Source organism: Saprolegnia parasitica (assembly GCF_000151545.1).
Source record: "Saprolegnia parasitica CBS 223.65 unplaced genomic scaffold supercont2.41, whole genome shotgun sequence".
Taxonomy (NCBI): Eukaryota; Oomycota; class Saprolegniomycetes; order Saprolegniales; family Saprolegniaceae; genus Saprolegnia; species Saprolegnia parasitica.
Genome location: NW_012156435.1, coordinates 142,726 through 167,927, shown reverse-complemented (window position 1 = coordinate 167,927; position 25,202 = coordinate 142,726). Strand labels below are relative to the sequence as shown.

General features: G+C 59.0%; 11 protein-coding genes across 11 annotated transcripts; 4 read left to right on the top strand and 7 right to left on the bottom strand.

Moving 5' to 3' along the window:
* Positions 1-27: 27 nt before the first annotated feature.
* SPRG_09051 (hypothetical protein) lies at positions 28-1,054 on the bottom strand. Its single transcript, XM_012348171.1, has one exon. The coding sequence runs from the start codon at positions 1,030-1,032 to the stop codon at positions 37-39; it is 996 nt and encodes a 331-aa protein (XP_012203561.1). The 5' UTR covers positions 1,033-1,054; the 3' UTR covers positions 28-36.
* Positions 1,055-1,919: 865 nt separating this feature from the next.
* On the bottom strand, positions 1,920-3,161 carry SPRG_09050 (hypothetical protein). Its single transcript, XM_012348170.1, has one exon. The coding sequence runs from the start codon at positions 3,150-3,152 to the stop codon at positions 1,962-1,964; it is 1,191 nt and encodes a 396-aa protein (XP_012203560.1). The 5' UTR covers positions 3,153-3,161; the 3' UTR covers positions 1,920-1,961.
* Positions 3,162-4,551: 1,390 nt separating this feature from the next.
* Positions 4,552-6,027, bottom strand: SPRG_09049 (hypothetical protein). The gene is made up of 4 exons (XM_012348169.1): positions 5,472-6,027; positions 5,286-5,440; positions 4,748-5,230; positions 4,552-4,694 (listed from the first exon to the last, which is right to left on the bottom strand). Exons 1-4 carry the CDS (start codon positions 5,986-5,988, stop codon positions 4,596-4,598), a joined length of 1,254 nt encoding a protein of 417 aa, XP_012203559.1. The 5' UTR covers positions 5,989-6,027; the 3' UTR covers positions 4,552-4,595.
* A 658-nt stretch (positions 6,028-6,685) lies between these two features.
* Positions 6,686-8,046, bottom strand: SPRG_09048 (hypothetical protein). Its single transcript, XM_012348168.1, has 4 exons — positions 7,678-8,046; positions 7,293-7,625; positions 7,049-7,236; positions 6,686-7,003 (listed from the first exon to the last, which is right to left on the bottom strand). The coding sequence occupies exons 1-4, from the start codon at positions 8,035-8,037 to the stop codon at positions 6,754-6,756; spliced, it is 1,131 nt and encodes a 376-aa protein (XP_012203558.1). The 5' UTR covers positions 8,038-8,046; the 3' UTR covers positions 6,686-6,753.
* A 3,539-nt stretch (positions 8,047-11,585) lies between these two features.
* On the top strand, positions 11,586-12,331 carry SPRG_09047 (hypothetical protein). The gene has a single exon (XM_012348167.1). The coding sequence runs from the start codon at positions 11,631-11,633 to the stop codon at positions 12,249-12,251; it is 621 nt and encodes a 206-aa protein (XP_012203557.1). The 5' UTR covers positions 11,586-11,630; the 3' UTR covers positions 12,252-12,331.
* Positions 12,332-12,985: 654 nt separating this feature from the next.
* On the top strand, positions 12,986-13,636 carry SPRG_09046 (hypothetical protein; the record flags this gene model as incomplete). The annotated part of the gene is made up of 1 exon (XM_012348166.1): positions 12,986-13,636. Exon 1 carries the CDS (start codon positions 13,091-13,093, stop codon positions 13,634-13,636), a length of 546 nt encoding a protein of 181 aa, XP_012203556.1. The 5' UTR covers positions 12,986-13,090.
* Positions 13,637-13,674: 38 nt separating this feature from the next.
* On the bottom strand, positions 13,675-15,084 carry SPRG_09045 (hypothetical protein; the record flags this gene model as incomplete). Its single annotated transcript, XM_012348165.1, has 4 exons — positions 13,675-13,721; positions 13,771-14,140; positions 14,191-14,369; positions 14,425-15,084. 3 exons carry the CDS (start codon positions 15,082-15,084, stop codon positions 13,873-13,875), a joined length of 1,107 nt encoding a protein of 368 aa, XP_012203555.1. The 3' UTR covers positions 13,675-13,721; positions 13,771-13,872.
* A 243-nt stretch (positions 15,085-15,327) lies between these two features.
* Positions 15,328-16,678, bottom strand: SPRG_09044 (hypothetical protein; the record flags this gene model as incomplete). The annotated part of the gene is made up of 4 exons (XM_012348164.1): positions 15,328-15,729; positions 15,775-15,947; positions 16,003-16,338; positions 16,391-16,678. 4 exons carry the CDS (start codon positions 16,676-16,678, stop codon positions 15,465-15,467), a joined length of 1,062 nt encoding a protein of 353 aa, XP_012203554.1. The 3' UTR covers positions 15,328-15,464.
* Positions 16,679-17,244: 566 nt separating this feature from the next.
* On the bottom strand, positions 17,245-18,610 carry SPRG_09043 (hypothetical protein). The gene is made up of 4 exons (XM_012348163.1): positions 18,273-18,610; positions 17,895-18,230; positions 17,661-17,842; positions 17,245-17,596 (listed from the first exon to the last, which is right to left on the bottom strand). Exons 1-4 carry the CDS (start codon positions 18,576-18,578, stop codon positions 17,326-17,328), a joined length of 1,095 nt encoding a protein of 364 aa, XP_012203553.1. The 5' UTR covers positions 18,579-18,610; the 3' UTR covers positions 17,245-17,325.
* Positions 18,611-19,080: 470 nt separating this feature from the next.
* Positions 19,081-22,698, top strand: SPRG_09042 (hypothetical protein; the record flags this gene model as incomplete). The annotated part of the gene is made up of 9 exons (XM_012348162.1): positions 19,081-19,385; positions 19,409-19,846; positions 19,872-20,539; positions 20,590-21,458; positions 21,504-21,824; positions 21,876-22,056; positions 22,118-22,201; positions 22,249-22,451; positions 22,507-22,698. 9 exons carry the CDS (start codon positions 19,081-19,083, stop codon positions 22,696-22,698), a joined length of 3,261 nt encoding a protein of 1,086 aa, XP_012203552.1.
* Positions 22,699-22,758: 60 nt separating this feature from the next.
* On the top strand, positions 22,759-24,957 carry SPRG_09041 (hypothetical protein; the record flags this gene model as incomplete). The annotated part of the gene is made up of 8 exons (XM_012348161.1): positions 22,759-22,878; positions 22,923-23,095; positions 23,142-23,478; positions 23,528-23,745; positions 23,788-24,067; positions 24,114-24,294; positions 24,352-24,581; positions 24,630-24,957. 8 exons carry the CDS (start codon positions 22,759-22,761, stop codon positions 24,939-24,941), a joined length of 1,851 nt encoding a protein of 616 aa, XP_012203551.1. The 3' UTR covers positions 24,942-24,957.
* Between the last annotated feature and the right edge of the window lie 245 nt (positions 24,958-25,202).

Sequence of the window (25,202 nt, the reverse complement as noted above, 5' to 3'; positions counted from 1 at the left end):
TATCGTACGAAATAGAAAAAAAGGTTATGTGCATTCTTACTGGCCGCGCGACAGGATCGGGCGCATCTCAAAGTACTGGTGCGCATTGCCTTGGGCGCACGTGTACATTTGGACCTTCTTGTCCGGGTCGGACGGGTCCGCGTCGAGGCACATGTTGGTGTGCGTCTTGTGGCGCACTTGGCGCGCGCCGTCGTCGTAGATCCACAACTGGTTGGGGTTGGACGCGTCGCACGGGTACGTGTGCACGTAGAGCTTCTTGTCGTTTGCGAGAAACGCGTCGAGGCAGGCGTTGCCGCTCACCGAGCGAATCGACCCGATCGACGGGTCCCAATCGAACGCATCGTTCGCGTTGTTTTGACCCGCGCCAAAGTACACGCCCGTGTAGTACTCGATCAGGTGGGCCTCGCCCGGGCTCTGGAGCTTGACGAAGCGCACACGCTGCGTCGACGCCGGACTCGGCGACGGGCTGGGCGATGGGTTGGAGGATGGGCTAGGCGACGGGTTGGGCGACGGGCTGGGCGACGGGCTGGGCGATGGGTTGGAGGATGGGCTGGGCGATGGGTTGGAGGATGGGCTAGGCGTCGGTTTAGGCGAAGTGCTGGGCGTCGGGGCTTGCGTCGGCGAAGCACTCGGCGCCGGCGTCGTCGACGGGCTCGGCGCGGGCGACGGCGGTGTCCGGTCGCACACGAGGTCTTGGCCAATGCACTTTTGGAAGACGGGCGACCCGCACTCGTCGGCGGTCTTGGCCGGGTTGCAGACGCCGGCGCACATAAAGCCGGGTTTCGCACCGTTGCAGGTGCACTGGGCGGCGCAGTCGGCCTGGCCGGCCTCCGAGTTGCACGCTTTTCGGCAAAACTCCAAGCTCGCGCCGCCCGACGGCACGCACACGTTGCTCTGGCACGGGATGAGCACGTTGTCTTGGTTGCGGCTGGCGCGAACGCCTGGCACGTTCATGTCGACCTTGAAGACAAAGGTCGAGTTGGCCGCGGCGGCGGCGCCCGCGAGAAGCAGCACCAACGACGCTGTGTGCATCCGGTTGTTTCTATCGCGTCCAAAAGGCAAACTGGCGACGAAGAGCGGCGCGTCGAATCGCCAGATGGTACTGTCGCCACCCAATGGATATCATTGCCTGCGACGGGATCTCACGCGTTCGTCCAGCGCTGGCTTTTGCATCGCGCCGTCTCGACCACCGAACGAACGATCTCGCATGCAGCGCCGCTTGGTCGTTCGTCGTCGCGCTGTCCTGGACTACGCGCAATCGATCGTCGGTCGCCGAGAGAATCGATGGGCAAGCGCAATGTGGCATGCGCCGTGCGCTTCAACATTGCTTCAAGCATACCGGTAATACCTTGGCTATATCTCCGTCCACCCGGGCTTTCCAGGTGCAAAAGCCCGTGTTCAGATACACAAGTATCCCACCTGATATCTGGCGTGCCAGATTTTGAGCAAATTTTGCCATTTACATTTCGTCCAATATACCGTAGTTCCGTGATTTACATGTCGCGGCGCTCGGTAAATGGATCGCTCCATCACCCTCCGAGACGACCCTTGGTGTGCCCGCTACCTGGTCCCAAGCACAATCGTGAATACAGACGCTCCTCGCTTGACGTCACGCCTCACGAGCGCAATCGAAGTCCACCATATATATATCATTGTATGGAAGACCCCATGGCAACAACGAAATGGAGTGTTGCAACTCCTTCCCGTGTCGTACATCGCCAGCTCCCTCTTGGTACGCTTACAGATCGTTGAGGGTCCTGGACGGCGTGACTCGAGGTGCCAATGCGTCATCGTTGGATGATTCTGGAGCCTGGCGTGCGACTCTGCTGCGCACGCCAGTAGACACACAAGACGGCGATCCCCGCCAAGGAGCAATGAAAATGCAGAAGTTCCCTGGATTCCCATCTACCCCTCGCACTACATACAACTCGTTTTTACTCGATCGTTATTTTCCTAGGCTACTACTGCAGTGCGCTCGTGTGGGCCGAAAAGTCCACCGACTCCTCTTGCACGTAGCGGCCATCGGGCGACGGCGGAAACGCATGCTGCTGCTGCTGCTGCTGTTGGTGGCCAAAGGACGACGTGTTGTACGCGGGCGCTGCGTGGTACGTCCCAAACGACGGCTGCTGCTGCGGGGCAAAGGCCGACGGGCCCGAGCTCGGACCGAACGACGCCGCTGATGCTGCGGGCTCGGGGTGCTGGTGGCCGGCCGACTGGGGACGACCACTACCGTCTTGGCTGTGGTTTTGCTGGGCCAGCTTGGGATTGAAGATCTTGAACTGGGGTGGAATGCTCTTGCGCGGCGCGGGGGCTGGCGCCATCGCCGGTGCGGCCGTCATTTGGTGGGCCGGCGGACCGGACATGACGGGCGGCGGCGGCACCGCTTGGTTGATCGACACCGTGTTGCCATAAAACGCAGTGAGCTCCGCATTGCCGACGCTCGACCCAAAGCCGTCAGCCACAATGGGCCGCGTGACCTTGGGGTCCCGACGGGCGGCGGTGCCCCGGGGAATCGCACTGTGCGTCGGCGGCGCGTACAGGGCCGCGTGCGGGTCATTCGCCATCGGTGCGTCTTGGTACCCACCCCCCATGGGCGGCATGCTCGTTGGCGGCGGCGCGATCGCAGCCTGCGGCATCGTCGGGTCGTGGAAGCCCGTCAAGCCCATCTGGTGGGCCTGCTGCACTGCGGCCGCGCGCTCGGTCGGGTCTTCGTGCTGGAACTGCAGCGGGAGCAGAAACTGGCGCAAACTGTCGCCCTTGGCCACGTCGTACGACGTGCGGGCGCTCTGGTTGCGCTGGGCGACGTTGGCCCCGCGGCTAACGAGAAGCTTGGCCAGCTCAAAGTGGCCTTGCGCGCAGGCGAGGTGCAGCGGCGTGTTTCCGCGCGGCCCGAGCGTCGTAATGTCGGCGCCGCGCTCGAGGAGGAGGTTGAAGATGTCGACGCGGCCGGCGTACGCCGCCGAGTGGATCGGGTACGAGCCCTCTGGCGTGCGCGCGTTGACGCTGACCTTGACATCGTCGAGGAGGTGGCGGACCTTCTCCGGGAGGCCGTCGCTGATGGCTTGGTGCAGCTGCTGCTCCGGCGTCAGCGTCGGCGCAATGAGCTCGCCGAGGTTCTTGATGTTGAGCGTCTCGCTGAGGTAGCTGAACATGCTGCTGCAAAGTCAAGACTGCGCCCCAGACGCTCGGTATTTTCGCCGACCAATCACCGCGCGACGTTTGGAAAATGGTTTAAACGCGTTTTCGCGGCCGTGAACGCGTTAAACGTCCGTTGACGTGGCACGCTCTGCGCGCAGTGCCAAGCACAACCGCTCATCGGAGGCGAGTGCCCGAGACACACCGACCGAGAGTCTCTCCCAAATGGAAACACACGACGTTTGTATGGATTGTGACATCGAGTGGCTCGACGGCCCAAGCTTCTACAACCACTCGACCGTCACCGTCCCTCGCCGACGACCTCGTCGCTGCATTGTCAAAAAATCCAGACGCACACATGGACCTACCGCAGAAGTGCGTCGTCATGGGCCGCGTCCATGTTCGCAAGTCTCCTAAGGGAACGAGAGACGAGGTCAATGAGCCCCTTTGCTGTCGCGTCGACAGTCACGGCCCAGATTGGGTACCGGTTTCGTAGCGAGCTTCGTCAGGGATGGATATGATTGTTTGTTGTCGCAGATGCTAGCGAGCCCGACGAGAACGCACAATACGTTGGGAGATATCAAGGTTATTCTCATGGACTATGTATCGACTTCGAATTCGTTCGAACGGTCCATTGCCAACCGTGCTTCAGTATTCAGGCAAGTCGGGTATGTATGGATCACAACGGCGCGAGGCGGTCGTGCATGCTGGCAAGGACACTTTCGGGCATGGCGAGCATGGGCGATGTGGCGCTGCCGACCCATTCGTATGTCTCCAAAGTCGACGCCCGGCCCATTGGCGAGAGAACTGGCAGGTTGAAGCCGTACGGCAGAGTGATAAGCGCAGTCGTGCGGTTGAGTTCTTGTCGGCGGCGGCGCCAGCGTCGGCAGACGAGGATTGCAGCCACCAAGAGCAGCGCGAGAAGCGCAGCGATCGTCGAGGCAACGAGCACGTTCGACTCGGAGGATCCCTCCGCCTCGAGCGAAGTACTTGGTCGCAACACTGGCAGGTGACCGGCGCTGCTCGAGGCGTCGTCGGCTTGCGTTGGCTTCATCCAATACCACACCAACGGCAAGAGCACTTTTGTACAACGAGTCAGTGGAGTGGTTTTTCCCTCGCTGGAAAAGGCAGGCGAGAACGATTTGTTGGCATTTACCTCGAGGTCGAGCTGGGTTTGATCCGAAGAAATTGATATTCCTGTTCCCTTGGTTGGATCCCGAGCGAGTCGCTTCCTCTTGGATGAACGCCATGCATATTGTGAGAGAAGATGACAAATTATCTCTCTTGAAAACTACAGAGAGAAGGCGTGCGGTGGGATCGCTTGCCCTTGAAAGGACCATTCAATTCCAGTGCCACCGAGCGCGACACCTTCTCGGTCACAAGCGCGACGACGAGCGCACAATTCGAGTTTTGCATCAACTTTAAAACGCGTGTCTTTTAATGACATACAATGGATAGACTTAGAACCCCTCAATGTCGGGCAGCGCCAGGGTTGGTCCTTTCTGCGGCGGCAAGGGCGCTGGTCGTACAGCACGCGGCTGTGGTGCATCGTCCGCGGGCTACAAAACGACGCATCAGACATCCTATGCAGATCGATGATGCAAGGGCCAACCAGTGGCGGGGTACGGCGTGGAGCTGGTGGACTCGGAGACGCCTTGTGTGCCTTGGACGTCGACATTGGATGGCTCGTCGAGCCACTGGCACGACTACTGCGGTGGTGATGCGGAGAAGCGTGGCTTGTACTGCTCGCGTCCGTCGGTTTCTTCTTGTGCTTCTTGGCCTTGACCTTGCGAGCCACCCGGGGCTCGGCCTCGGTCCGCCGAGGTCGCACCTCGTCTCTTGGCTTGCGCGTTGCCTCCTTGGCCTCGTCCATGCGCATTTGCGAAATGCGCGCATACAGCGTCGGGTCCATCGGTACGCGCTCGTCGTCCTCGTCGCTGTCATTCGATGGCGTCACGGAATGCATCACCTTGGCCTGCGGGTCGACCTCAAACTGGAGCTTCATGGGTGCTGGCGGCACGTAGCCAATATGCACGTCGACTTCGTATGGGTCGACCTTGGGTCCGAGCAACGACGGCTCGAGCAGCAAGCTCTCCTAGCCACCGCATTCCGTCAAAATCATACAGACAGGGATCCTCCAATGTAAGTACCGGCGCAGCACCCTCCTCGTCGCTCTCGATTTCAAGGTCGGCCACGAGGTCCCGCTTCGTCGTCTGCTTGGCCTTGCGTTCAAACAAGGCGTCTTGCACGCTGGGTGGCTTCTTCGGCGTCTCGAGATCTTGACGACGCGACGACGCGCGCGAGGCTACAGGTACGCGATGCTTTCTCCTAGCTACGACGGGCGAACCACGTACGGGGTGGCGGGGGCGTCGTCGATTGCACTGGCGTGGCCGTTATGGCTGTCGACTCGCGGAACGACGCTGGCATCGGCGCGTCGTTGGGCGTTGGCGCGTCATCTTGGGACGAGGACGACAAGACAGGCGTGACGCCGGGCCCGACCAGCGCGTACAGTCCATCCTCGGCGAACGGGATCGCATGCATCCAGCTCCGCTTGGCCTCGCTAGACGCCGCCGAGCAGTGGAAGAGCTTGCTCTGCACCGTCTCGACGACAAACGCGTGCGGATACGTATGCAGATTGCCTTTGCCCGTCCACTCGCCAATGCACTTGACCACGTGCGACGACACAAAGCTGTCGGCGCTGCCATCGCGCTCGGCCTTGGTCTTGTACGAGCGCAGGAGCACCTTGAGCTTGGACGTATTGCTGTCGTCCAGAAGGAGCATGCAGTAGCGCCGGCGCATCATGGGCAGCGTCGCACAGCGCTTCCGGAGGTCGCCCTCGGCCAGTACCTTCATCCTTGCCCTTGCAATGAATGAATCTGGCCCGATTACGCATGCTCGCTCATATGCGGGTTTTTCTAACCGACACACGGAAATGGTGTGGATGCATACACCATTTACGTTCTTGCGGCATTGTCGTTAATACTGTGACACGGAAATGGTATCCCAAAGTACGTGCCCGAGTTGACTTAAAGGCCGCCGCCAGCTCGTCGCCCGTAGTAGTAGGTGTGCGAGGAAGACCGCCTAGAACCTTGGGTGGCACTGACGGGAGCACGTACCAAGCGATGAAATCGATTGTTGCCTCTCATTAAGTGCCTCTTGGTGGACCCAAGCCACGGTGACGCCGCATCGTCATTGTAGGTGGCTCGATGGTGCCGTGAAGACTGCTCGCCAGAGTAGACAGCGGCCAGCTTTCTCTCTCTCATGATAGAGGCCGAATCCAGACGTGTAACTGTGTTTCGGCGACGCATGCCGCGTCGTCGTGGTATGCACGCAGCGCGGAACAGCTTTTCCAGCGCAGCGTTGCCTCTCCACCGCGCTTGTGGGCAGCGCACGCTGGCCATCGCCAACAGATCCCGAAAGGCAGTAGTCGTACGTTTAACGTCTCCGTGCAGCGTGACGGGCGAGATGGGTGCGCATACGTGCCGGTGCCGTCCTCTTCCGGTGCTTGGCCTGCGTACCCTACCCCTCGACCCAACAGCAACTGTAAAAACCATCAAATAAATGCTACAATCACCAAAAATCGTAAAACTACCACACACATAGTGAAAGACAACATTGTCACGCGAGCGTGGCCGCAATGTAACTATCGAGGTCGCGCTCAAACATGCCGCTCGTGCGCGTGTACATGCGCGAGACGTGGTACTTGAAGCGCGCGAGCTCAATGTTTTCGTCGGCGCCGGTCGGCTTGTACCCAATCAACGCGAATTCGTCGTCGCGGGAGACGTACCCACGCGCGTTAAAGTAGTGCGACGAGATCGCGAGCACGCGGAGCTTGGTCTGGCAAGCGTCGACACGGTCCAGCACATACCTACGCCACATTTTAGAATCGAGATAGTACCAGATCGAGACGTACCAGAACATCATGTAGCGCGACTGCGGGCTTGCGTGAAGCGTGGCGTCGTCGGTAATGTTTTGGCCCACAATGATGGTGCGTTCTGGCAAGTGAAACTCGCGCCAGATAAAGTTCATGTACTCGACTGGCCGCTCGAGCGTCCCGCGTAGCGTTCGCTGGTACCGCGTGTGGCCGATTTCCTGCACGATCTAGACAACAAAATCTGGTACGTCGAGGAGGCTATCACATCTGCGTTTCGACGTACGTCTTTTTCCAGCGCGATCGAGTCGGGACTTCGCCACTGCGTGCCCTTCATTGTCTGGTCCAGTCGGTACCGCATCACGTCCAGGACGAGGTCGTGCGGGTGGTGAATGACGAGCTGGTCCCGCCAGACGTACTCGAACGTCTCGTTCTCGAGCTCCTTCATATCAAAGTCGAGGATCGGGACGTTGGAGGACGGAAATCCATATTGAAGCATCATGCTGTCGGTGTTGTGCATGCGAGCCCGCGTGATCCAGTCAATGCCGAGCTTGCGCGAGGTCGGGTCAGCCCCCAGCGTCGTGAGCTGCCACGAGACGGCGTTGGCGCCCACGGGTTTCTACACACCAGATCTGATCGTTCCAGACATGTAGCAACTCTGGTTTTCATACCGCGAGGACGGTGCCAATCCAGTCTTGCATCGTGCAAATGAGCTGTGCGCGCAGGCCGCGAAGCCGCTTGAGCTGCTTGTTGGTCATGCGCACGTCGGCGAGGTCGTTCTCGAGGGCTTTGGCGACATCGACCCAGCCAAGGACGCGCGGCTGCTTCTTGGCCGATGCGAGCCGCGCCTCGAGCTCGGCGGCCGTCGCGGCGAGCTGCTTGATCTCCGAGACCGCGCGCTCGCGGTAGCCCTTTTGCTTGAGGCGGCAGTAGCGAAGGTACTTGGCGTGCTCTTCGGGACTCTTGGAGTCGCGCGCCAGCACAATCCAGCCGCGCGGGAGGCTCCGGAGGTCCTCGGCTGTGCCCGGCATCGCCAAACCGAATGTGGCATCTATCCGGATGCCTCAGTCATCGCTCAGACGCACAGCTGTAGGATGTGCAACGGACCAGACGGCTGTTCGTGTCACATGTGGTGTGAAAGGCAATGTGGAAAACCACAAATGTGGACGTGGACAATGCACATCGATCGTCGTTGTCGTCGGCGCGCCCCTCGCGCCCTTCCCGTCAATGACCGACTCGCAACCGCTAGCAGCAGCCAGCTACCAGCGCCGTCGCCAGAGCAGCGGCCACCGACCACTGCGACGCCACGACGACGACGACGACTCCTTGCTGGAAGCTCGACGCGATCGCGACCGTCTCGTGGGAAATGGTGAAAAACCACTACGGTACCACCGCGGCTCGAACCCATGGCCAATTGACGCGAGCGGAAAAACAAGCGGTCGAGCGGGACAGTCGGATGCTAGTAGTATCGCTACTCTCTCATCCCACAAAGCGCTAAGTTCAAGGGCCAGAATCCCAGTGCTTTTCGTGGGTCGAACACACCTCGACGAGAGAAAGCAACGGAACGCTGCGATCGTTCAGATTGTGGGTGCTGCAGCCGCTCTGGGTGTGCCAACGCATCGGCGCGATCGGCGAGTAACAGCGTGACGAATCCTCATCCATCAAACCAACGGCTACGGTACTTCGCTGCATCGCCACCACACGTTCCCTCCAACACAACATACCATAGATGCTGCCGCAAATCATCACTGGTCGCAAGACGACATCGCACCGCTCGTATCCAAGCGGCGACGAGCCATCTCCTGCTGTTGCATTCTACTCGCCGAGAACGGTGCCAAGAAGCAAAAGTAAACTGGGTTCCTTTTGCGTGGCGTCAGTAATAGCAGCGCGAACGCAGCCGTCGGTGTGACTGGTTCCGAATCGTCGTGGCGGTGCGTACTGCTGTGCACGCCCACTCTGGTCATGCGCGCTTCAATCGCCTGCCGACGTTGTAATGCCTTAGCTCTGGGATACCGACAGTACAGTAAACGAGATGACGCTGGCACGGAAGAAGCATCTTTGGGTGCAGAGACGGCGCCCTTTCCTGCCGCAACGCTCTGTAGCGTGCGCAACGCACCGTGCGGTAGTAGTATTGCGCGATCGATGATGTCATTCCTAAAAAAGTCGCGTCATCGAGCGCGCAGCTGCCCCATTGATAGGACCGTCGGATGATCGTCTTCATCGTTGGGCTCCTCGATGCTCTCAACGACGTTGTTATTCCAGAAGAGCAAGGTCTCTTGGCTGCTAGCGACGACCGCACGCTGGTTTTGACGCGAATACAAACCGATGAGATTTCCATCGCCCGCCACTATCGAGCGGTTTCCCAATGCCCCTGGATCTGCGTTCGTGGTCGATTAGCTGCCAGTACACGGTGCAAGCAGTTTAGACTCGTAGGTGGCATTTCGCAGTGTCAGCAATCGACGAGCACCTACAAGGCACCGCTCGGCAATCTGCTCTAAGGCTCCGATATGGTGGCAATGCGACCACCCCTCATGGAACGGCCAACGACGCTAAATGAAACAGAGGGTTGCACACGTATTTAGTCTTCCTGCAGTGTTTTTGAGGACTAGCAAGGCAGCGGCGTCCTTGGCAGCCACTGCGGTGTGCGTCTTGGCCACTTTGCAGATGACGTCTTTAGTAGTAGCTCGCTCCATGCAGCGATGCACGACCTAAGCAGCCTGCGCAGCTTCTCGCCGCCCGAACATCGTTGTCGCGCAGCAATTTCGACCCATTGGTTTTGTATCAACGCGATTGGTACCTGTGGGTTTCTCCAGCGGCAAGGTTCCTTCCCTTGTCCAGCGCCATCAACGTACACCGTAGCTTCATGGACCCTTGGTAGCTTGCATGACGATGTGCTTTGCAGCATGGATGGGTTTCCAATGACGATACTAGACGAGCAACAAACTGACTACCAACCTTGTCATAGTAAACGATTGCGAGACGTAATTGGCACCCCTCAATTCGAAGCGCGGTCTATCGCCATCGATGATTGGGTAACATTGAGTGCAATAAATAAATAATCGATAATAGTGAGTTTGCGATTTTAATTATACTAAAAATTATACTATCTCGATCGAGTTTCACAGGTCACTGTGAAAAAGCATAATCTATAATAGAATTCTATATTACAAACGGCCTCCAGAGGCCTTCTATAATAGCTCCAAAAAACCTGTCGAAGAATGATATTTGTGGGAATTGATATCAGACAATACGGCCAATAAATAATCTCTGACAGTAAAAAGGCGAGTGATGCCGATTGGATGAAATATGGGGCTTTTCAGCCAACCAGGTACCATACCATCGCCTCAGCCGTCGCTTGCTGGCACCACCGGCTCCATCGAATAGTTAAGGAGGTATGCTCATGAACATATACAGCGCCTCGTTTCCGCGCAGCGGCCTCTGCGCTTGGAGGTGTGCGTGATCAGAGCGAGCGAGGAGCGCGCGCGATCGAAGACGCGGCATGCATGGGAGACGACGAGGAGGCTCTTGAGAGTTGTTGAGTTGGAATCATTCTAGTACATAGGTCGATAGCATCGCACGAAACTTGGGCTTCCACGCGACTGTCCATGTCCGCGCGCCTCCACTGTCGAGTGCACCAGCGAATGAGTGGCTCTCGACCCGAACCTCTCACCGAAGGCATGAGCTGCCATAGTATAATTTTTGTGACCGGCGGTTTTCGCAAACGGAGTTTTCTATTATACGATCGAAATTCAACTATCTCGTATAGTATAATTTTATAGTACAATCACGAATTTCGCAAACTCTCTAATTGTACAATAGCTTATTAATTGCACAATAGTATCAAACAGTACGGACCTCGGCGCTTCCTCGTGATTTTAACGACATATTGTATAGCGAGTGGATTGAAATCGTGGGTCGATGTTGTCATGCCAATGTACTTTTCAAAGTAGCGAAAAAGGCAACGCATCTCGGAAGATCTGCAGTGCGCTGATGCTGCTACGAGCACGTTGAGAAGGCGCGTCGTCCGAGTGATAGCACATTTAACGATTCGAAACTTTGGCGGCCAGTCCGTGGTTGCGAAGAGTGGCCGCTGCCATTGTCTCGCTGCAACGCGACCACAAGAGAGAGCCCTTGGGATCGTCTTCAACGGTGGGTCTTCCGTATGTGGTAGAAGTTCTACGACATATGTCTCGTGGCACTGCTATCCCTGCTATCCCCTCGACGATGTTCCTTCGCGTCAGCCTTTCACCACATCCATAGTGTTATGCTTTACACACATTAGCCTTTTTCCAGACGCGCTGGATCCACTAGTGTACTAAGCGTATACCAAGCTTGGTACTATGCTCTAGGTACATCCTCCTTTGTGGCTCGGGTCGAAAGGATGCTATGCCCTCTGGCCATGCTAGGCCGAGTGCGAAACCCTATCCGACGCATCTTCCGCACATCTCGCCACTGCCAGCCGTTGGATCGCAAGCGCTGGGCCGGGATTGGGTCGTATTTTGGATTAGCGCGATGTGATTGGTGCAAATCCTTCTCCCAATGGCGCGTGATTGGTGCATTGGCATGATTTGCAGATTGTAGTGTGCAGTGCAATGTGGCAGAGAGCAGCAGTTGGCAATCTCCCATGCGGCGGCGCGACGGCAGCAACACGTTCGTCGGCCTCGAGACGTTCATCACGACGGGCGCTCAGGTCCGGTACGCGTGCCCCAAGTCCCACTGGCTGCGCAAGGCGCCGACGTGCAGCGGCTGCGACCAGCGCTTCCACCTCTTTCGGTGGCGCCACAACTGCCGCGTCTGCGGCGACATGATCTGCGGCGAGTGCAGCTGGACCGTGTACCTCGTCAACGCAAAGTCCAACGTCGGCCGCGCCTGCTACGCCTGCTCGCGCGCCTCGTCCGTCGCCGAGGCGCCGCGCAAGAGCACCAAGGTCGCCGAGCCGGTCGTGAAGCGCCCCACGTGCCCCAGCTTTCTCGACTCGCTGCGCGCGACCGAGTGGATGGACAGCGAGAGGCCGCTGGGCAGCTACCGCGGCAAGTCGAGCGCGTGCGTCATGTGCAAGAAGAGCTTTGTCGGCGGCGACGCCGTCGTGTCGCTGCCGTGCCATGACGTGTTTCACAAGCACTGCATTGGCGCGCACTTGGCGCTCCATGACCAGTGCCCCACATGCGCCCATGCGCTGCCGCGGGACATGGCCTACATTCGCAGCTTCTTCACATTCAAAGCACCGTACGTGCCGCCGCCATGAACCTGGCACACGAGCGAGTCCATGTCGTCCTCCTCTTGTCGAGTGTATTTAATCCCCGTCGAAACAACCTTGATCCTTTGTTGCAAGTGCATGCACAAGGATAGTACCCGCCCATCGAGCTCACGACTGCGGCCAGACACGCCGACCCATCGACCTCGATGAAGACGATGGCGTAGCTTGCCGATCCTTTGCGGATCTTGTGGATCTTATATGCACAAAAAGATCTGCCTCCGTCAAAGTACAGTATCCAACGCTTCCTCGCGAGTCGCGACACAGAGTCGACCAAAGAGTGTGCGAGGTCCTGCGTGGAAGGACAGCAGCCGTCAAAGTGGACGATGAGGTCTCGTGGTCCCTGCCTGCATGCGTACTACGTGTTGGTGAAAGCACCGTTCCAACGCGAACTAGGATTGCTGCTCGTATTCGAGAGCGTGAATTTTGCTGACCCTTTGGTTGCTGCGTTTGTGGATGGATTGACGTTTGCTGGCCCCACCGCACTCGCTAGCTCTCTCTCACTCTTACTCTCTCCATCTCTCTCATACACAATCGCGCCGAGCATCGCATTTCGCTACTCTCCGGTACTAGAGAGTCCATGGACGACGCGCTCGGTGCTGTGTTTGTGGTTGTTATTTTCAGCGTTCCAACGACTTGATTGTTACCAAGATTGGAACGCGCATTCTTTTGGTTTCGTTCTCTTGGCGGAAATTCTCGGGTGCCAATCGAACCTTCATCAGGTTCCTGTGTCTCGCCTCTAGCGGCTCGTCGCTACAGTTTAGAGCACTCACGCACAAAGTACACGCCATGCACCACACGGTTGCAGTAGCCATTCTTCGACAGCAGGCATGGCGCGCCACCGGCGCACGCTCCTCGACGACAACTACCTCGTCTCGGACGTCCGTGTCCAGCTCGCGTGCCCAAAGGAGGCGTGGGTCCCGGATGCTGCCCGGCAGCGCTGCATCCACTGCAGCCGGCCCTTCTCGCTCTTTCGACGCCGCCACCATTGCCGCGTCTGCGGCGACGTCCTCTGCGGCGCGTGCAGCTGGACCGTCTACCTCGTCAACACGGCCTCGAACGTCGGCCGCGCGTGTTTTGGCTGCTCGCGCGCCTCTGAAACCACGACCGCCAGTCGCAGCGGCGACGACGTTGGGCGACCGACGTGCCCGAACTTTGTCGACGCGCTCCTCGTCACGTCGTTCGACGGCGACCACATGCAGGCGTGTGCCAGGTGCAATGGGCCATTCGAAGAGGGCATGCAGCTGCCGTGCGGCGACGCCTTCCACGCCCACTGCCTCCGCCCATGGCTCGCCGCCCACGACGCGTGCCCGCGCTGCCACGACGCACTGCCGCCCGATATGGACTACATCCGCAAGCTCTTTACGTTTGCGTGAGATCGGACAAGTTGTCCTTCGTCGTGCGTGGAAAAGTTGTCGTCATCTATGGATATTATTTGGATCGATAGTGTGTGTTCTTGTACTATGGTGCGTCGACATCGCGCGTTGGAGGTACCGCGAGATTGGGATACCTGGTTGGTTCTATCCAAACGACGCGACGACACTTATCCAGCATGCTCCACATATCCACGACACAACTATCCATCGCCCATGATTCTTCTTTAGCGTTCGCGCTACCGGAACGCGCCCGTGTAACCAAACATTTTGGCGCCATGTCCAAACGACGCCGCGAGACCTTCGACTTCTTTGACAGCAACGCGGTTGGCGTGGTGCGTGAGCTTCTCGAGCTGGTCGACTTCTGGCACCAGCGCGAGGTCGCAGCCCATGAGCGCGCCTTCTTGGAGTAGCCCGAGCGGCTCGGCCGCCGGCGAGAGCAAATGGGACGTCACGTGCAGCATCTGCACCTTGGTCGCATTCGGGCCCGCGCGGTCCAAGACATACCTACAGCGTGTTCGTATAGTGCTGTAGTAGTACGCAATAATCCAGTAGACCAAAAGGCGCGGTTGCGAAACGTCGTTGGCATCGGCTTGCATTCGTCGGCGTGGATGTTTTGACCGACAAAGACGCTCTTGTGCTCGCTGCGAAACTCGCGACTGAGGAAGCGCACCATCTCGTCTGGCCCGAGCTTGTTCGTCTCGCAGTACGTGGTCCGTGGCAGCGACGAGAGGAGCTACATTGAGCCATGTTCGTACTTCACGCAGAGGAGACGAATGTATGAGCTTTACCTCGACGTCCAGCAGCGTCGACGAGGCTTTCCGCCACATACCGCCGGTCGTGTACTGGTGGAGCCACATGCGAATGAGGTCGCGCGCATGCCCCAACGACATGTCGACGTGCTTGGTCGCCATCCACACGTACTCGAACGTGTCGGCCTCGGTCACGTTGACCGAGTAGTCGACCATGTGCGTCGAGTTCGCCGCGCCGTGGACGCCGTGGGCATCCAGCATGCGCTCGGTATTGTGGAGGAGCATCGTCGTGATCCAGTCGACGCCCAGTTGCCGGCCCATGGGCTCGGCCAAAAGCGCCGTGTGGCGCCACGTCGGGCGACTTCTCGGCGCCGCGACCAACGGCTGGGAGGCGGTCTGGACCCAGCGCGCCATGGCCGACACGAGGCGCACGTACTGCGCGTGCTTGAGCTTGAGCGCGCGGTTGCGGTGGACCGACGTTGCGCTCTCGTCTCGAAGCGACTCGGCCACGTCCCGCCACGCCAGCGGGTCCAATGGTGCTGCTGTCTTGGTCGTTGTCTTGCGCCGCTGGACCTCGGCCTCGAGCGACAGCGCTTGCTCGCGCAGGTGCTCGATCTCGGCCACGATTTTCTGCCGCCACTTGCGCTGGTGGCGCGTGCTGCCCTCGCGCTTCTTGATCTTCCGAAGCTCGTCTGCCATCGCCGAAACTGTGTGTCATCAGCACAGCCACGTTTTTCAACGCAGGGTAAATGGGTTTTAGGAGGGTAAACACGTTAAAGCCTCGCCACTCCACGGACGCTCTCGCGTTTGAGGCATTGGAGCAAGAGGGAGCGCGGTCGTTCCTTTTCAAGACGTAGCGATGCACTTTATACGAGCGAGTGCCACATCGAGGCCATTCGAATGCTTTCCACTAGTAAGTATTTACTTGATCATAGTAGTAAGACGCCTAGCTCGGGTTCCGTTGATTGGCCCTTGCAGCTTAAAGGTGGACTACGATGCTGATGACAGGGCGGTATGACTCAAGGTCTGTTCATGGACCCTTGGTTTGACGCACCAAGGGCGTTCAAGGGTGCGTTAAATTAGGTCAATTGGCTCGCCTCGGCCGTCGCAAACGTGGCGTAGCAGCCAAAGTAGCGGAGCATGCCTTCAATCTCGCGGGCGGCAGCGATGCTGGCATGGCGCGTCAGCTGGTCGACGTGGTCGCCGTGCTCGGTGAGGACGCAGCCCATGAGCTCGGCTTCGGCCGCCAGCGGCACGGCGCCGTCGGACACGGTGCAGAGGTGCGACGTCACGTGCACGATCGAGACGCGCGTCAACGTCGGCGAGACGCACTCGAGCACATACCTACGCCGCCATCAACGTCATATCAACATCTCGTACTAGTGATACCAGAACATGCGGTGGCGGAACGGTGTCGTCATGGGGTGCAGCTCGTCGCTGTGCATCGTCTGCCCGACAATCACGGTCTGGGTCTCGCTGCGGCGGAACTCGCGGCTCAGAAAGCACACGTGCTCCAGCGGCTGCAGACGGGTCGTCTGCACATAACTCGTGTGCGGCAGGCCCTACACGCACAGCAGATGCGGTGGATCCGTCCTGTGGATAGTACAATGCACGTACATAGACGTCGAGGTCGATGGACGGCGCGAGGAGCGGCCACATGCCGCCTCGAATGTACTGCTGGACCCAGTCGTGGCCGAGGCGCCGTGCGGATTCGAATGCGAGCGGCACCGTCTTGCGCATGTGCCAGACATACTCGAACACGTCGTTCTCGGTCGCGGTAATCTTGTAGTTGGCGAAATGATGCAAAGAGGACGCCACGCTGTGCTTCTCCAGCATCGCACTCGTGTTGTGCAGCATGGCGTTCGTCGACCACTCGAGCGCGCACCGGCGACGATGTGCCTGCGCGCAGAGACTCGTGTGGTGCCATGCGTCGTAGCTCAGGAGCGGCCGCGCCTAGTGGCAACACACGTCACGCCTCGTCGTCGCAGACGCCTCATGGACGTACGGGGCTGCCGTGCATCGCGCGCTGGGCCAGCGAGAGAAGCAGCTGCTGCTGCGCTTCGTACTGGCGCCTCAAGACGCGGTTGCGGTGCACCGAGGCGCGCGAGTCGTCGGCGAGGGTCAGCGCCACGTCGCGCCACGGCAGCATGGTTGCCAGGCCCCGGCGGTCGACCAAGGTGGCTTCAAGCGCGCTCGCTTCGCTGCGCAGCGCCTTGATCTCGGCCGCCAGCTTCTGCCGCCACTTGCGTTGGATGTCGGTCCGTCGGCGCCGGTCTGCTGCGTTGACGGCCATGTCCAGCGTGGGTCGTGGGCGCAAATTACCAATGTCAAACCGCCTGTGATTGGCCGAAACGAGCCAATCACGAGCGGTTTAAATCCTGGATGGAACTTCCAGTCCAATTTTGACACTGCGATGGACAGTATTGTCTGTACTTGAGGTCCAGTACCATACGGCACGACCAAATAGCCAGTCCTACGAATCGAATCGTGGCGTGCGTCCATGTGGAAAAGCAGTGCAGAAAGCAGTGCAGAGAGGAGTGCTGAAAGCAGTGCAGAGAGGAGTGCTGAAAGCAGTGCAGAGAGGAGTGCAGAGAGGAGCGCGTTTGAAAGTTGGCTTGTGCCCAGGCTCTACACCGTGAGCACACACATATCAACCGGCGCGCTTGCATGTGTTGAGAAAGCTATGCGAACAAGCATCCTGCTTCGGCTTTAGGGCCATTGCTACCGGCCTCTGCGTGCGATGGCGCAGCGCCGCGGACTTGTACACAGATGACGGCCGTCCTCAAGACCTCAAGATCGCGTCGACGACGACAAGTGGAAGCCAAACGACGTCGTTGATGGCTTGCGTCCAAAGCGGTTGTCTCGAGTCCTAATCATTTCGATAGCCTTTGGCAGATCGATTTGCAAGCACTCTTTTTTAAATATACGCCGCTCGAGCGCTCAATGCCACGCTGCAGTGCTATCGTCGCTACCATCCAGGAGCGCAAAGAGCGTCTCGTCCGAGCGTTGGCCGACGCAGCGGTACACGGTCGTCGCATGGCGCGTGTAAGCTGCGAGCATGTCCATCTCGGACAAGGACGCTGCTGCTGCAAAGCCCATGAGGTTGGCTTCGACGTCGAGTGACACGGGTCCGTGGTCGGTGAAGAAGTGGGACAGGACGTCGAGGTTGCGAAACCGGGTCGTGTTGGGGCCAACGCGGTCGACGACGTACCTAATAGTCGATCGCTCTAAGTATCTAAGACGCTACAATGGACAATGGACAATATTGTCTGTACCAAAACATGCGGTTGCGGCGGTGGACGCTGGACGAGACGCGTTCGTCGTGGTGGATGTTTTGACCGACAAACACGACGCGGTCCGCATGCGGATGAAACTCGCGCGTGAGGAAATTGACCGTCTCGGTCGGATTCTCGCGCACCGTGTGGGCATACGTGGCGCCCTGTACGGTCTCGAGCGCCTACACAGATAGTACAATCAGAACAAAGTGCATATTGCTTGCGACTGCTTACGTCGTCCTGCAGCAATTCGGACGACTGGACGTCGGTCCAGACCGACCCGGTCGTGTACTGCTGCATCCATCGTCGCAGCGCCGCGCAGACCACTTCCATGGGCAATGGCAGCTCCTTTTGCGTGCGCCAGACGTACTCGAAGAGGTCGTTGGGCGAGAGGCTCATGGTAAAGTCAATCGAGTACGCGTGTGGATCGAGTGCGTCAAACTCGTACTTGGCCAGCATGTTGTCCGTGTTGTGCAGTAGCAGCTGCGTGAGCCAGTCGATGCCGAGCTTGCGCGTGTTACCGTCCAACGGCAGGTACGTGCGCCGCCATGGCGGGTCCACCGGCGTCCGCTGCGTCGTGAATGAGGTCAGGACAGGCGTAGTATGGCGTACCGGCAAGACGCGGGTGACCCAGGCGCGCATGTTGCTAGCGAGGCGCGAGTACGAGGCGTGCTGGAGCTGCAGCCTCTTGCGCTTCTTGAGCTTCTCCTTGTTGTCGACGTCGAGCGCAGTCGCCACCTCGGCCCATGGCAGCACCCGCGACGTGGGCGACAGCAGCTGTCGCGCGAGCTGTTCCTGGAGCGCGTCGACCTCGGCCTTAAGCGCCGTGATCTCGCCTGCAATCTTGCTTCGGTAATGCATCTGCTTGATGCGGAGGTACTGGCGCCGCTTGAGGACCGCCGGGTCCACGTCGGCCATCGTGGTTTGGGCTGGCTTTTCTGGGATGGCCGATGCACCAACTTAACTGGGTCTGAGACAGGACCGGGCGCAACTTTACGGAGGAAAGACAGTACCTCGCATGTTGTATGAGAAATGGTGTTTGCGTCAAGTTGCGTTTTTCTATGATCAACTTAACGCCACACTGTACGAGAAAGGGCTCGACGACGCTGCGACGCGCCACGTCGACCAAGATGGATCTGACTACCGTGTGCACAGCATGTGCAGGACGGCCACAAGCGATTCGGTATTACTATACCGGTACATAGTAGTATTACGTGGCCGTTGTCCATGGTGCGAGGTCGGTGCACGTCGTTCGTTCTGTTTGGATACATGCCTCTAATCTAAAATCACACAACGAGGGCGATGTTTGTGCGCCGCGCCATGCGTGGAAAGCCTGTAAAGATGCGTGCAATTAGCCTCAATAAAAATCGAAGTTTCGAAGTTGAAGCCAAACGACAAGTGCAAGATCGCGACTTGTCGAATGGAAGACGCCGCTGCGCGCGCGCGCCACGAGGCCACCAAGGCAAAGCTCGAGGCGCAATTTCCGATACCAAAGTGGTACGACATCTCACTGCCGCATGTCGCACCGCCGTCCGAGCGACCGCCCGCGCTGCCGATGGCCACGTCCCACCTCCATGCAAACCACCGCCAGCACACGGCCAACGACGCGTTGCGATCGCCGGCGCGCCTGCATCGGCGCAAGATCCAGACGGCGGCAGCAAGTCCGCCCAAGAAGCCTCGTCTCGCACCGCCGCTGTTGCAACAGACCGAAGCCTTTGGGCTCTGGTCGGTCGAGACGCCGGCGCCAGCCCTCCAGACGTCCTCTTGAGCTCGTACGACATGGAGGCGATGCTGCGCGCGCCGCCCGTTGTCGACGACCGCTGGGCGCCACTTGTCGAGCCGCAACCCAAACCATCCAGAAAGCGAAGCTCGGTCACCCGCCAGGCGCTGGCCAAGTCCGGATCGTCCTTTCTGGGCAACCATGGCTCGATTCTGGAACGGCATCGGTCGTCGCATGTGTGGTCCCACGTCTCGCGCTCGATTGACGAGATCTACCAGGACACAGCAGCACTCGTCGCATCGCCCCACTCGTCCAGCCCCGACCCCCACGACACCATTGCGCTCGACGAAGCCGAAGGCGACGTCGACGACTCTCTGTCCGACGACAAGATGGTCGCCACGCCCCACGAGGCCGAGCCCTCCAACAACCTCACAACGACGACGGCGATGCCAACGAGGCCGACGACGTGGCGCCGTTGCGTGTGTTCATAGCCGACGCCCGGCCACGGAGCTCGACTCGGACCGCCGCATTGGCACGCCGGGTCTGCGTCGGCGCGAGAGCATCCGCAAGCTCGTGCACTTTGCCGACGGCCATTTGCGCAAGAAGATATTTCGCGGCTGGTCAACGATCGAGTTTGCCTTTTCCGGCGGCGACCTCACCCAAGTTCAAGTCGAGAAGGTGCTGACGAGCCACAACATTTGCGTGACGCGCCTCGACCTCGAGCGCGTGCACGCGACGATCGACGCGGTGTTTGCCAAGTCGTTTCGAACCAACCGATCGACGATCTCGGTCGACATGCCCGAAGAAGCGACACCGCACCTCGACGTGCCCGACGAGCCGAGGGGCGCCGCGGTCGAGGAGCTTAACAACAACGATTGCGACACGCCCATCGCCACCGACGCGTCCATGACGACCGACGCGTCCATCGCCACCGACACGTCCATTACGACCGATGCAGTCCATGTGCACGTCAAGGATGCCAACAGCATCAGTAGTGGCGTGCCACACACCGTGTCGTACGAGCTCATGATGGACCTCTTCTACCCGCACGACGAAGCCGAAGCGGCGCAGTGGCTCTTCGAAATGGAGCTCGAGCGCCAGGCGCAGCTCCAGGAAGAAGACATGCGCAAGCAAAAGCTGCTCGAGCTCGAGACCAAAAGTACGTGCTCCCGCTTTGCGTGTCGACAGTAAACGTTGGTTCGTGTCTAGTCAAGCGGCGTCTCGCCGAGTCGGCACAGGACATGTGGCGCGTCATCAAGATGTTTGATTACATGCACACGTACTGGCCATCCCAAGCCGTGGCCGAGGCCACGACGCAGCGCTTCCATGACCTCCTCTTTGAAACGACGAAGCGCAAGAAGCACACGTTGCAGTGGGACGCGGCCACCGAGAGTGCCGCAGTCGTCCCGCATGCGTCACCCGACGAGCCATCCAACGACGACAGCGAGACGGTGACGTTGTCGTCGTCGTCACTCGTGACAAAGCACTCGATCGGCCACGTGTTCAAAGCGCTCCTCCAATGCTTTGCGCGCAACAAATGCCTCGAGGACCTGGAGCTCGACCAAGCCGCGCACGTCTTCCACGATATTGCAGCCACGGTGCTTCAGAAAGGCGCCGTGCGCTTCCTCGAGCGGCGGGCTATCTTCGACTGCCCCGAACGCCAAGCGTTCCTTGCCTACAAGCTGACGAAGCGCGTCTTTCGCACGTGGCGGGCCAACGTCCTTGAATGCATTGGCCGTCGGCGCCTCCTTCTTCGCAAGTTTGTCGCGTGGAAGTACCTCATGACGTGTAGCAAGTGGTACCGCGAGCTCTTCCGGCTCTGCTTTTGGCCGCTCCACGTCTGGAAACGCTGGACGCAGTTTGTGATTATCTCGCGCGCCAAAGCGATATTTTTGAAAAACGTGTTTCACGAGTACTATCTGCTCCGCCACACGCGCGCATGGCATCGATTCGCTCTCAAGAAGCGCGCTCTGTACGCCGAGCTCGCGACGCGCAAGCAGCGCCGGGCCCTCGCGACGCTGCGAAGCATTGTCGACGTGTGGCGGCCATGGGCGGCCTACGGCCAGCGTGTGCGCAAGGTACTGTCGCACTCGTTTGGTATCAATGTATCAAGTTGCTTTTAGATTTGGCGCAAGAACGGCCTCACGCTGCACCTGCACACCAAGTTTTACACGACGAAACTCGCACTGTACCTCTGGAGGTACTTTACGATGCTGCACCGGGACATGCGCCGCCGGCAGTACGTGTGTCTGCATGGCATGCTGCAGCGCCATCGACGAAAGGAGACGTTGACCGATGGTGTCGAGAACGACGCGGTGCCGCTCACCCGCATCATGGACTCGCCGATGGGCCATAAGATCAAGCACAAGACGCGTCTCCACGACCTCTGCATCACCACGTACATCAAGTACCGCAAAAAAGACCGGCTCAACACCCTCGCCAAGGTGCGCACGACCAAAACAATCGTGTCTCCAGTTCGGTACTAAGTTGAGCAGGCGCTCGTCTTTCAGCGCATTGGCCCGATCGTCTTTCGCATCCTCTGGCTCTACAAGGAGAAGAAGAAGCGCAGCCGCCTCGTCTCCATGTTTGGCGTCTTCAACGTCGTACGCCACCGCTTCCTCTGCTGGCTGCGCTTTGCCATGATCAAGAAACAACACGTCGGATTGTTGAGGTTTCGTGCAGAGGTTCTTCATGCTTGTCAACGTAGGAACGGCAACATGGACGCCCACGGCGATAGCATTGGTGCTGCCGGACGAGCCGTCGTCACGGACGGTCGGGCGCGCGCTGCAGTGGCGCCAAGACAAGGAGTGGCGCGACCAAGGTGGCGGCAGTCGACGACCTCGGAAACCCTCCCATACCGGCGTGTAGGGCTGCAGGAAGCTGCGTGTGAAGCCATGGCCCTCCGCGACGCCATCGAGGCGCTCCGTGTAGCGAGAGAAGCGAGCCATGCTCGGTTCCTCCGCCGCGAAGACGAGATCCGCGATATCAAGCTCGCCGAACAAGGCATCCAGGACGACGAGCAAGGGAAGACGCTCCAAATGACGTCGCAGCTGCACCACTACGCCAACCAAGTAGGGACATGGGACATGGGACATTATATGCTGGAGCCATATATGGAGCGTCTAGATCATCCATACACGCGTGCGCAAGCTGTACGAAGTCATTTGCCGCGCGTTCGACATCTTTGAAGACCAAGCGCGCGAGCACCTACTCAAGTCGACGTTCCGCGCGCTACGGTTGCCCGCGATGTCCAAGAAGATGACACTGCTCTGTCATCGATGCCAATTGCGCAACTGGATCCGATTGGCCAAGCGGTAGATGCGACAGTGCACACTGTGTCGTCTTCATCAGGGGTAGTTTGGGTACTGGCTGCACAACATGCCACGCTACCATCGGCTCAAGCATTTGCACTACATGTGGCAGCGTTGGGCCAAGTTCATCCAGGGCCGACAGCTCTTCGAGTCGCCGGGGCTCGCGGCGACCATGCGGCGGCGGCGGGTACGAGCTCTCGTGCGATGCACGATGATACGATCGACACGTAGGTGCTTGTCTCCAAGTTTGAGCAGCATTTGCTCCAGGAAGACTTTATGATGCTCCCGACGGTCCTCGACCAAAAGCTCGCGTTCAACTCGTTCCGCGCTGTCTTTATGCGCTGGGTCGAGTGGACGCAGCTCCACATTGGGTTCACGTCTCTTTTGTCGAATTTCCGCAAGCGGTATTTTTTCCAGATTTCACAAACTGGAATACATTGTCCCATGTAGGATGGACGCTCGGCGCCTCGGCCACGTCTTTCTCTCGTGGAAGCACCACTTGCGCCAAACGTACGTCGTCTTGCGAGCGTCGTGGCGCGAAGCGCGGTACGCGGCCGACGTCGAGCGGCTTCGCTCGTCGCTCTGGGCGCTTCGAAAGCACCTCGTGTCGTGGCGCGTGCGCAAGGTGCTCCGCGCGTGCGACCACATTCTCAAAGTCAGCGTGTGCAGCAATCCGACGCTCAAAAATCTATTTGCCGCGCACACGAAGGAGGTGCTGCGCCGCCTGGCGCTCGAGAATCGCCTCATGTTTGTCGCGTACAACGAGCGCAAGCTGCACCATTACGAGGTCTCGCTGCGTTGATACATTGATACTGTTTTTTCAAACCGGGAAATAGGAGCGCACGACACTTATGTATGGCGGCACCAAAGGCATCAAGTTTGAGTACGACAGCGCGATTTCGTTTGGCCACATTCGCCAAGTCATCGTGGTCTGCGGCAAGAGCATCGATGGGCTCTCGACTGTCGTCAAGTCGTTTTCCGAGACCGTGGAGGGCCGCCTGTATGGCAACCCGTTCGGCACGCGATCGGTGTTCCAGCTCGCGCCGCACGAGCTGTACGTCCCGGACTTGCTTGTAAAACTCTGAATGGGACGTAGCCTCGTCAAGGTCGAAGGGTTCGCGTCGCAGTCGACACTGCTGGGCCTCCGCCTTGGCACGAGCTACGATCGGTGCTCGAAGTGGTATGGCCGCGCCGACATCGGCGTCTACTTTTGCCTCGAGGCCGCGCCGGACGAAGAGGTCATTGGCTTCCACGGCTACGCTGCGAAAGACTCGGTGCACGGCATCGGCGCCGTCTTTCGTCGGACCACCGAGCGCAACATCTTCGAAGGTCTCTGGGCCCACGCCAAGGTGTCAGCCGACGACGCTAGCATCAGTGTACGACGCTCGCTGTCATATAGGATGTGGAAAGATTGTCTTGTAGCAATGCGACCGGCAGTTTTCGCATTTCTTGCAAATGCGATCGTGCGACATTTACGCGGCCATGGAGCGGGCCCATCGGCTGGCGCTGCGCATGTGGCGGTCCGAGTCGACGGACCAGGCGGTGAATCGCCTGCGCATCGTCATGGGCATTTGCCACTGGTTTTTCAACGCGCTCACGCACGGTACACCATTTTTTCATTTTCGAGGCTTGAATGGACTTATGGACATATATGGATTAGGTCTGGTCAAGCTCAGCGAAAACGAAGACGAAGGGCATCGCATTCTTCAGGAAGGCATCAACATCCGCGCGACGGGCGAGCGGCTCGTCGCCGAGGGTGAAAAGATCCTCGAGTCAGTCTCACGCTACCGCGAAGGTCGGAAACAGCAGCTCAACGTTGCCGTGCTCGGCTTCAAGAAGATCCAGGAGCTGCGCCAAAACATCGAGCTCGGCGAGGCGACGATCAAGCGGGTGATCCGTTGCATAATACATCGATCGATCTGACGCCATGGCGGATAGGGCAAACTTCAAATCGCCGACGGCAACAGCGTCATTTTGGCCGGCCGCCAGCTTTTGCCCAAGATCCCGCTCACCGATCGCATGGTCAAGAACGTCCGCGAGCTCTACCGCATCGTGCTCACAAAAGACTCGATGGACTCGATGAGCGACGGCATTCGAAAGCTGCTCCTCCAAGATAAGGACCCGGACACGTCGTACATCGACATGAAGGACGTGGCCGAGGCGCGCGCCAACGCTGCCTTTGATATGGGCCAAGCCCGCGCCGAAGTGGTCTCGACCAACCTCCGCGAGAGGCTCAAGGTCTCTCCTTAACGAGACAACGACAGGATTCAAAAACACTCTGCGTCCTCCCTCGCGTAGTAGGCTCAACGATCGACCAAGCGGGTGCGGATCCAATGCAGTTGCCATCAGCGAGAGACTCTAGTGGAATATGGAGCTCGCTCAACACGGCGGTGGGTTGTGGAGCTGGTGTGCACGCTGAGTAGCTCATAGACAAGCGTGGAGATCAGGTCGACACGATAGGTTGCGCATATCCCAGTGCAATACCACGATGCATGCAGTACGCTAAATGGG

Bases quoted from the DNA above. Each gene is read 5' to 3' on its own strand.
- SPRG_09043 (XM_012348163.1), bottom strand. From the start codon at position 18,578: ATGGCCGACGTGGACCCGGCGGTCCTCAAGCGGCGCCAGTACCTCCGC. The intron at 18,231-18,272 runs GTACGCCATACT...TTCACGACGCAG, and splicing joins GGGTCACCCGCGTCTTGCCG to CGGACGCCGGTGGACCCGCC. The intron at 17,843-17,894 runs GTAAGCAGTCGC...CTATCTGTGTAG, and splicing joins CCGAATTGCTGCAGGACGAC to GCGCTCGAGACCGTACAGGG.
- SPRG_09050 (XM_012348170.1), bottom strand. From the start codon at position 3,152: ATGTTCAGCTACCTCAGCGAGACGCTCAACATCAAGAACCTCGGCGAG.
- SPRG_09047 (XM_012348167.1), top strand. From the start codon at position 11,631: ATGCGGCGGCGCGACGGCAGCAACACGTTCGTCGGCCTCGAGACGTTC.
- SPRG_09051 (XM_012348171.1), bottom strand. From the start codon at position 1,032: ATGCACACAGCGTCGTTGGTGCTGCTTCTCGCGGGCGCCGCCGCCGCG.
- SPRG_09049 (XM_012348169.1), bottom strand. From the start codon at position 5,988: ATGAAGGTACTGGCCGAGGGCGACCTCCGGAAGCGCTGTGCGACGCTG. The intron at 5,231-5,285 runs GTACTTACATTG...TGCGGTGGCTAG, and splicing joins ACGAGGAGGGTGCTGCGCCG to GAGAGCTTGCTGCTCGAGCC. The intron at 4,695-4,747 runs GTTGGCCCTTGC...GTCGTTTTGTAG, and splicing joins CACGCCGTACCCCGCCACTG to CCCGCGGACGATGCACCACA.
- SPRG_09048 (XM_012348168.1), bottom strand. From the start codon at position 8,037: ATGCCGGGCACAGCCGAGGACCTCCGGAGCCTCCCGCGCGGCTGGATT. The intron at 7,626-7,677 runs GTATGAAAACCA...TCTGGTGTGTAG, and splicing joins GGATTGGCACCGTCCTCGCG to AAACCCGTGGGCGCCAACGC. The intron at 7,237-7,292 runs GTACGTCGAAAC...TTTGTTGTCTAG, and splicing joins CGATCGCGCTGGAAAAAGAC to ATCGTGCAGGAAATCGGCCA.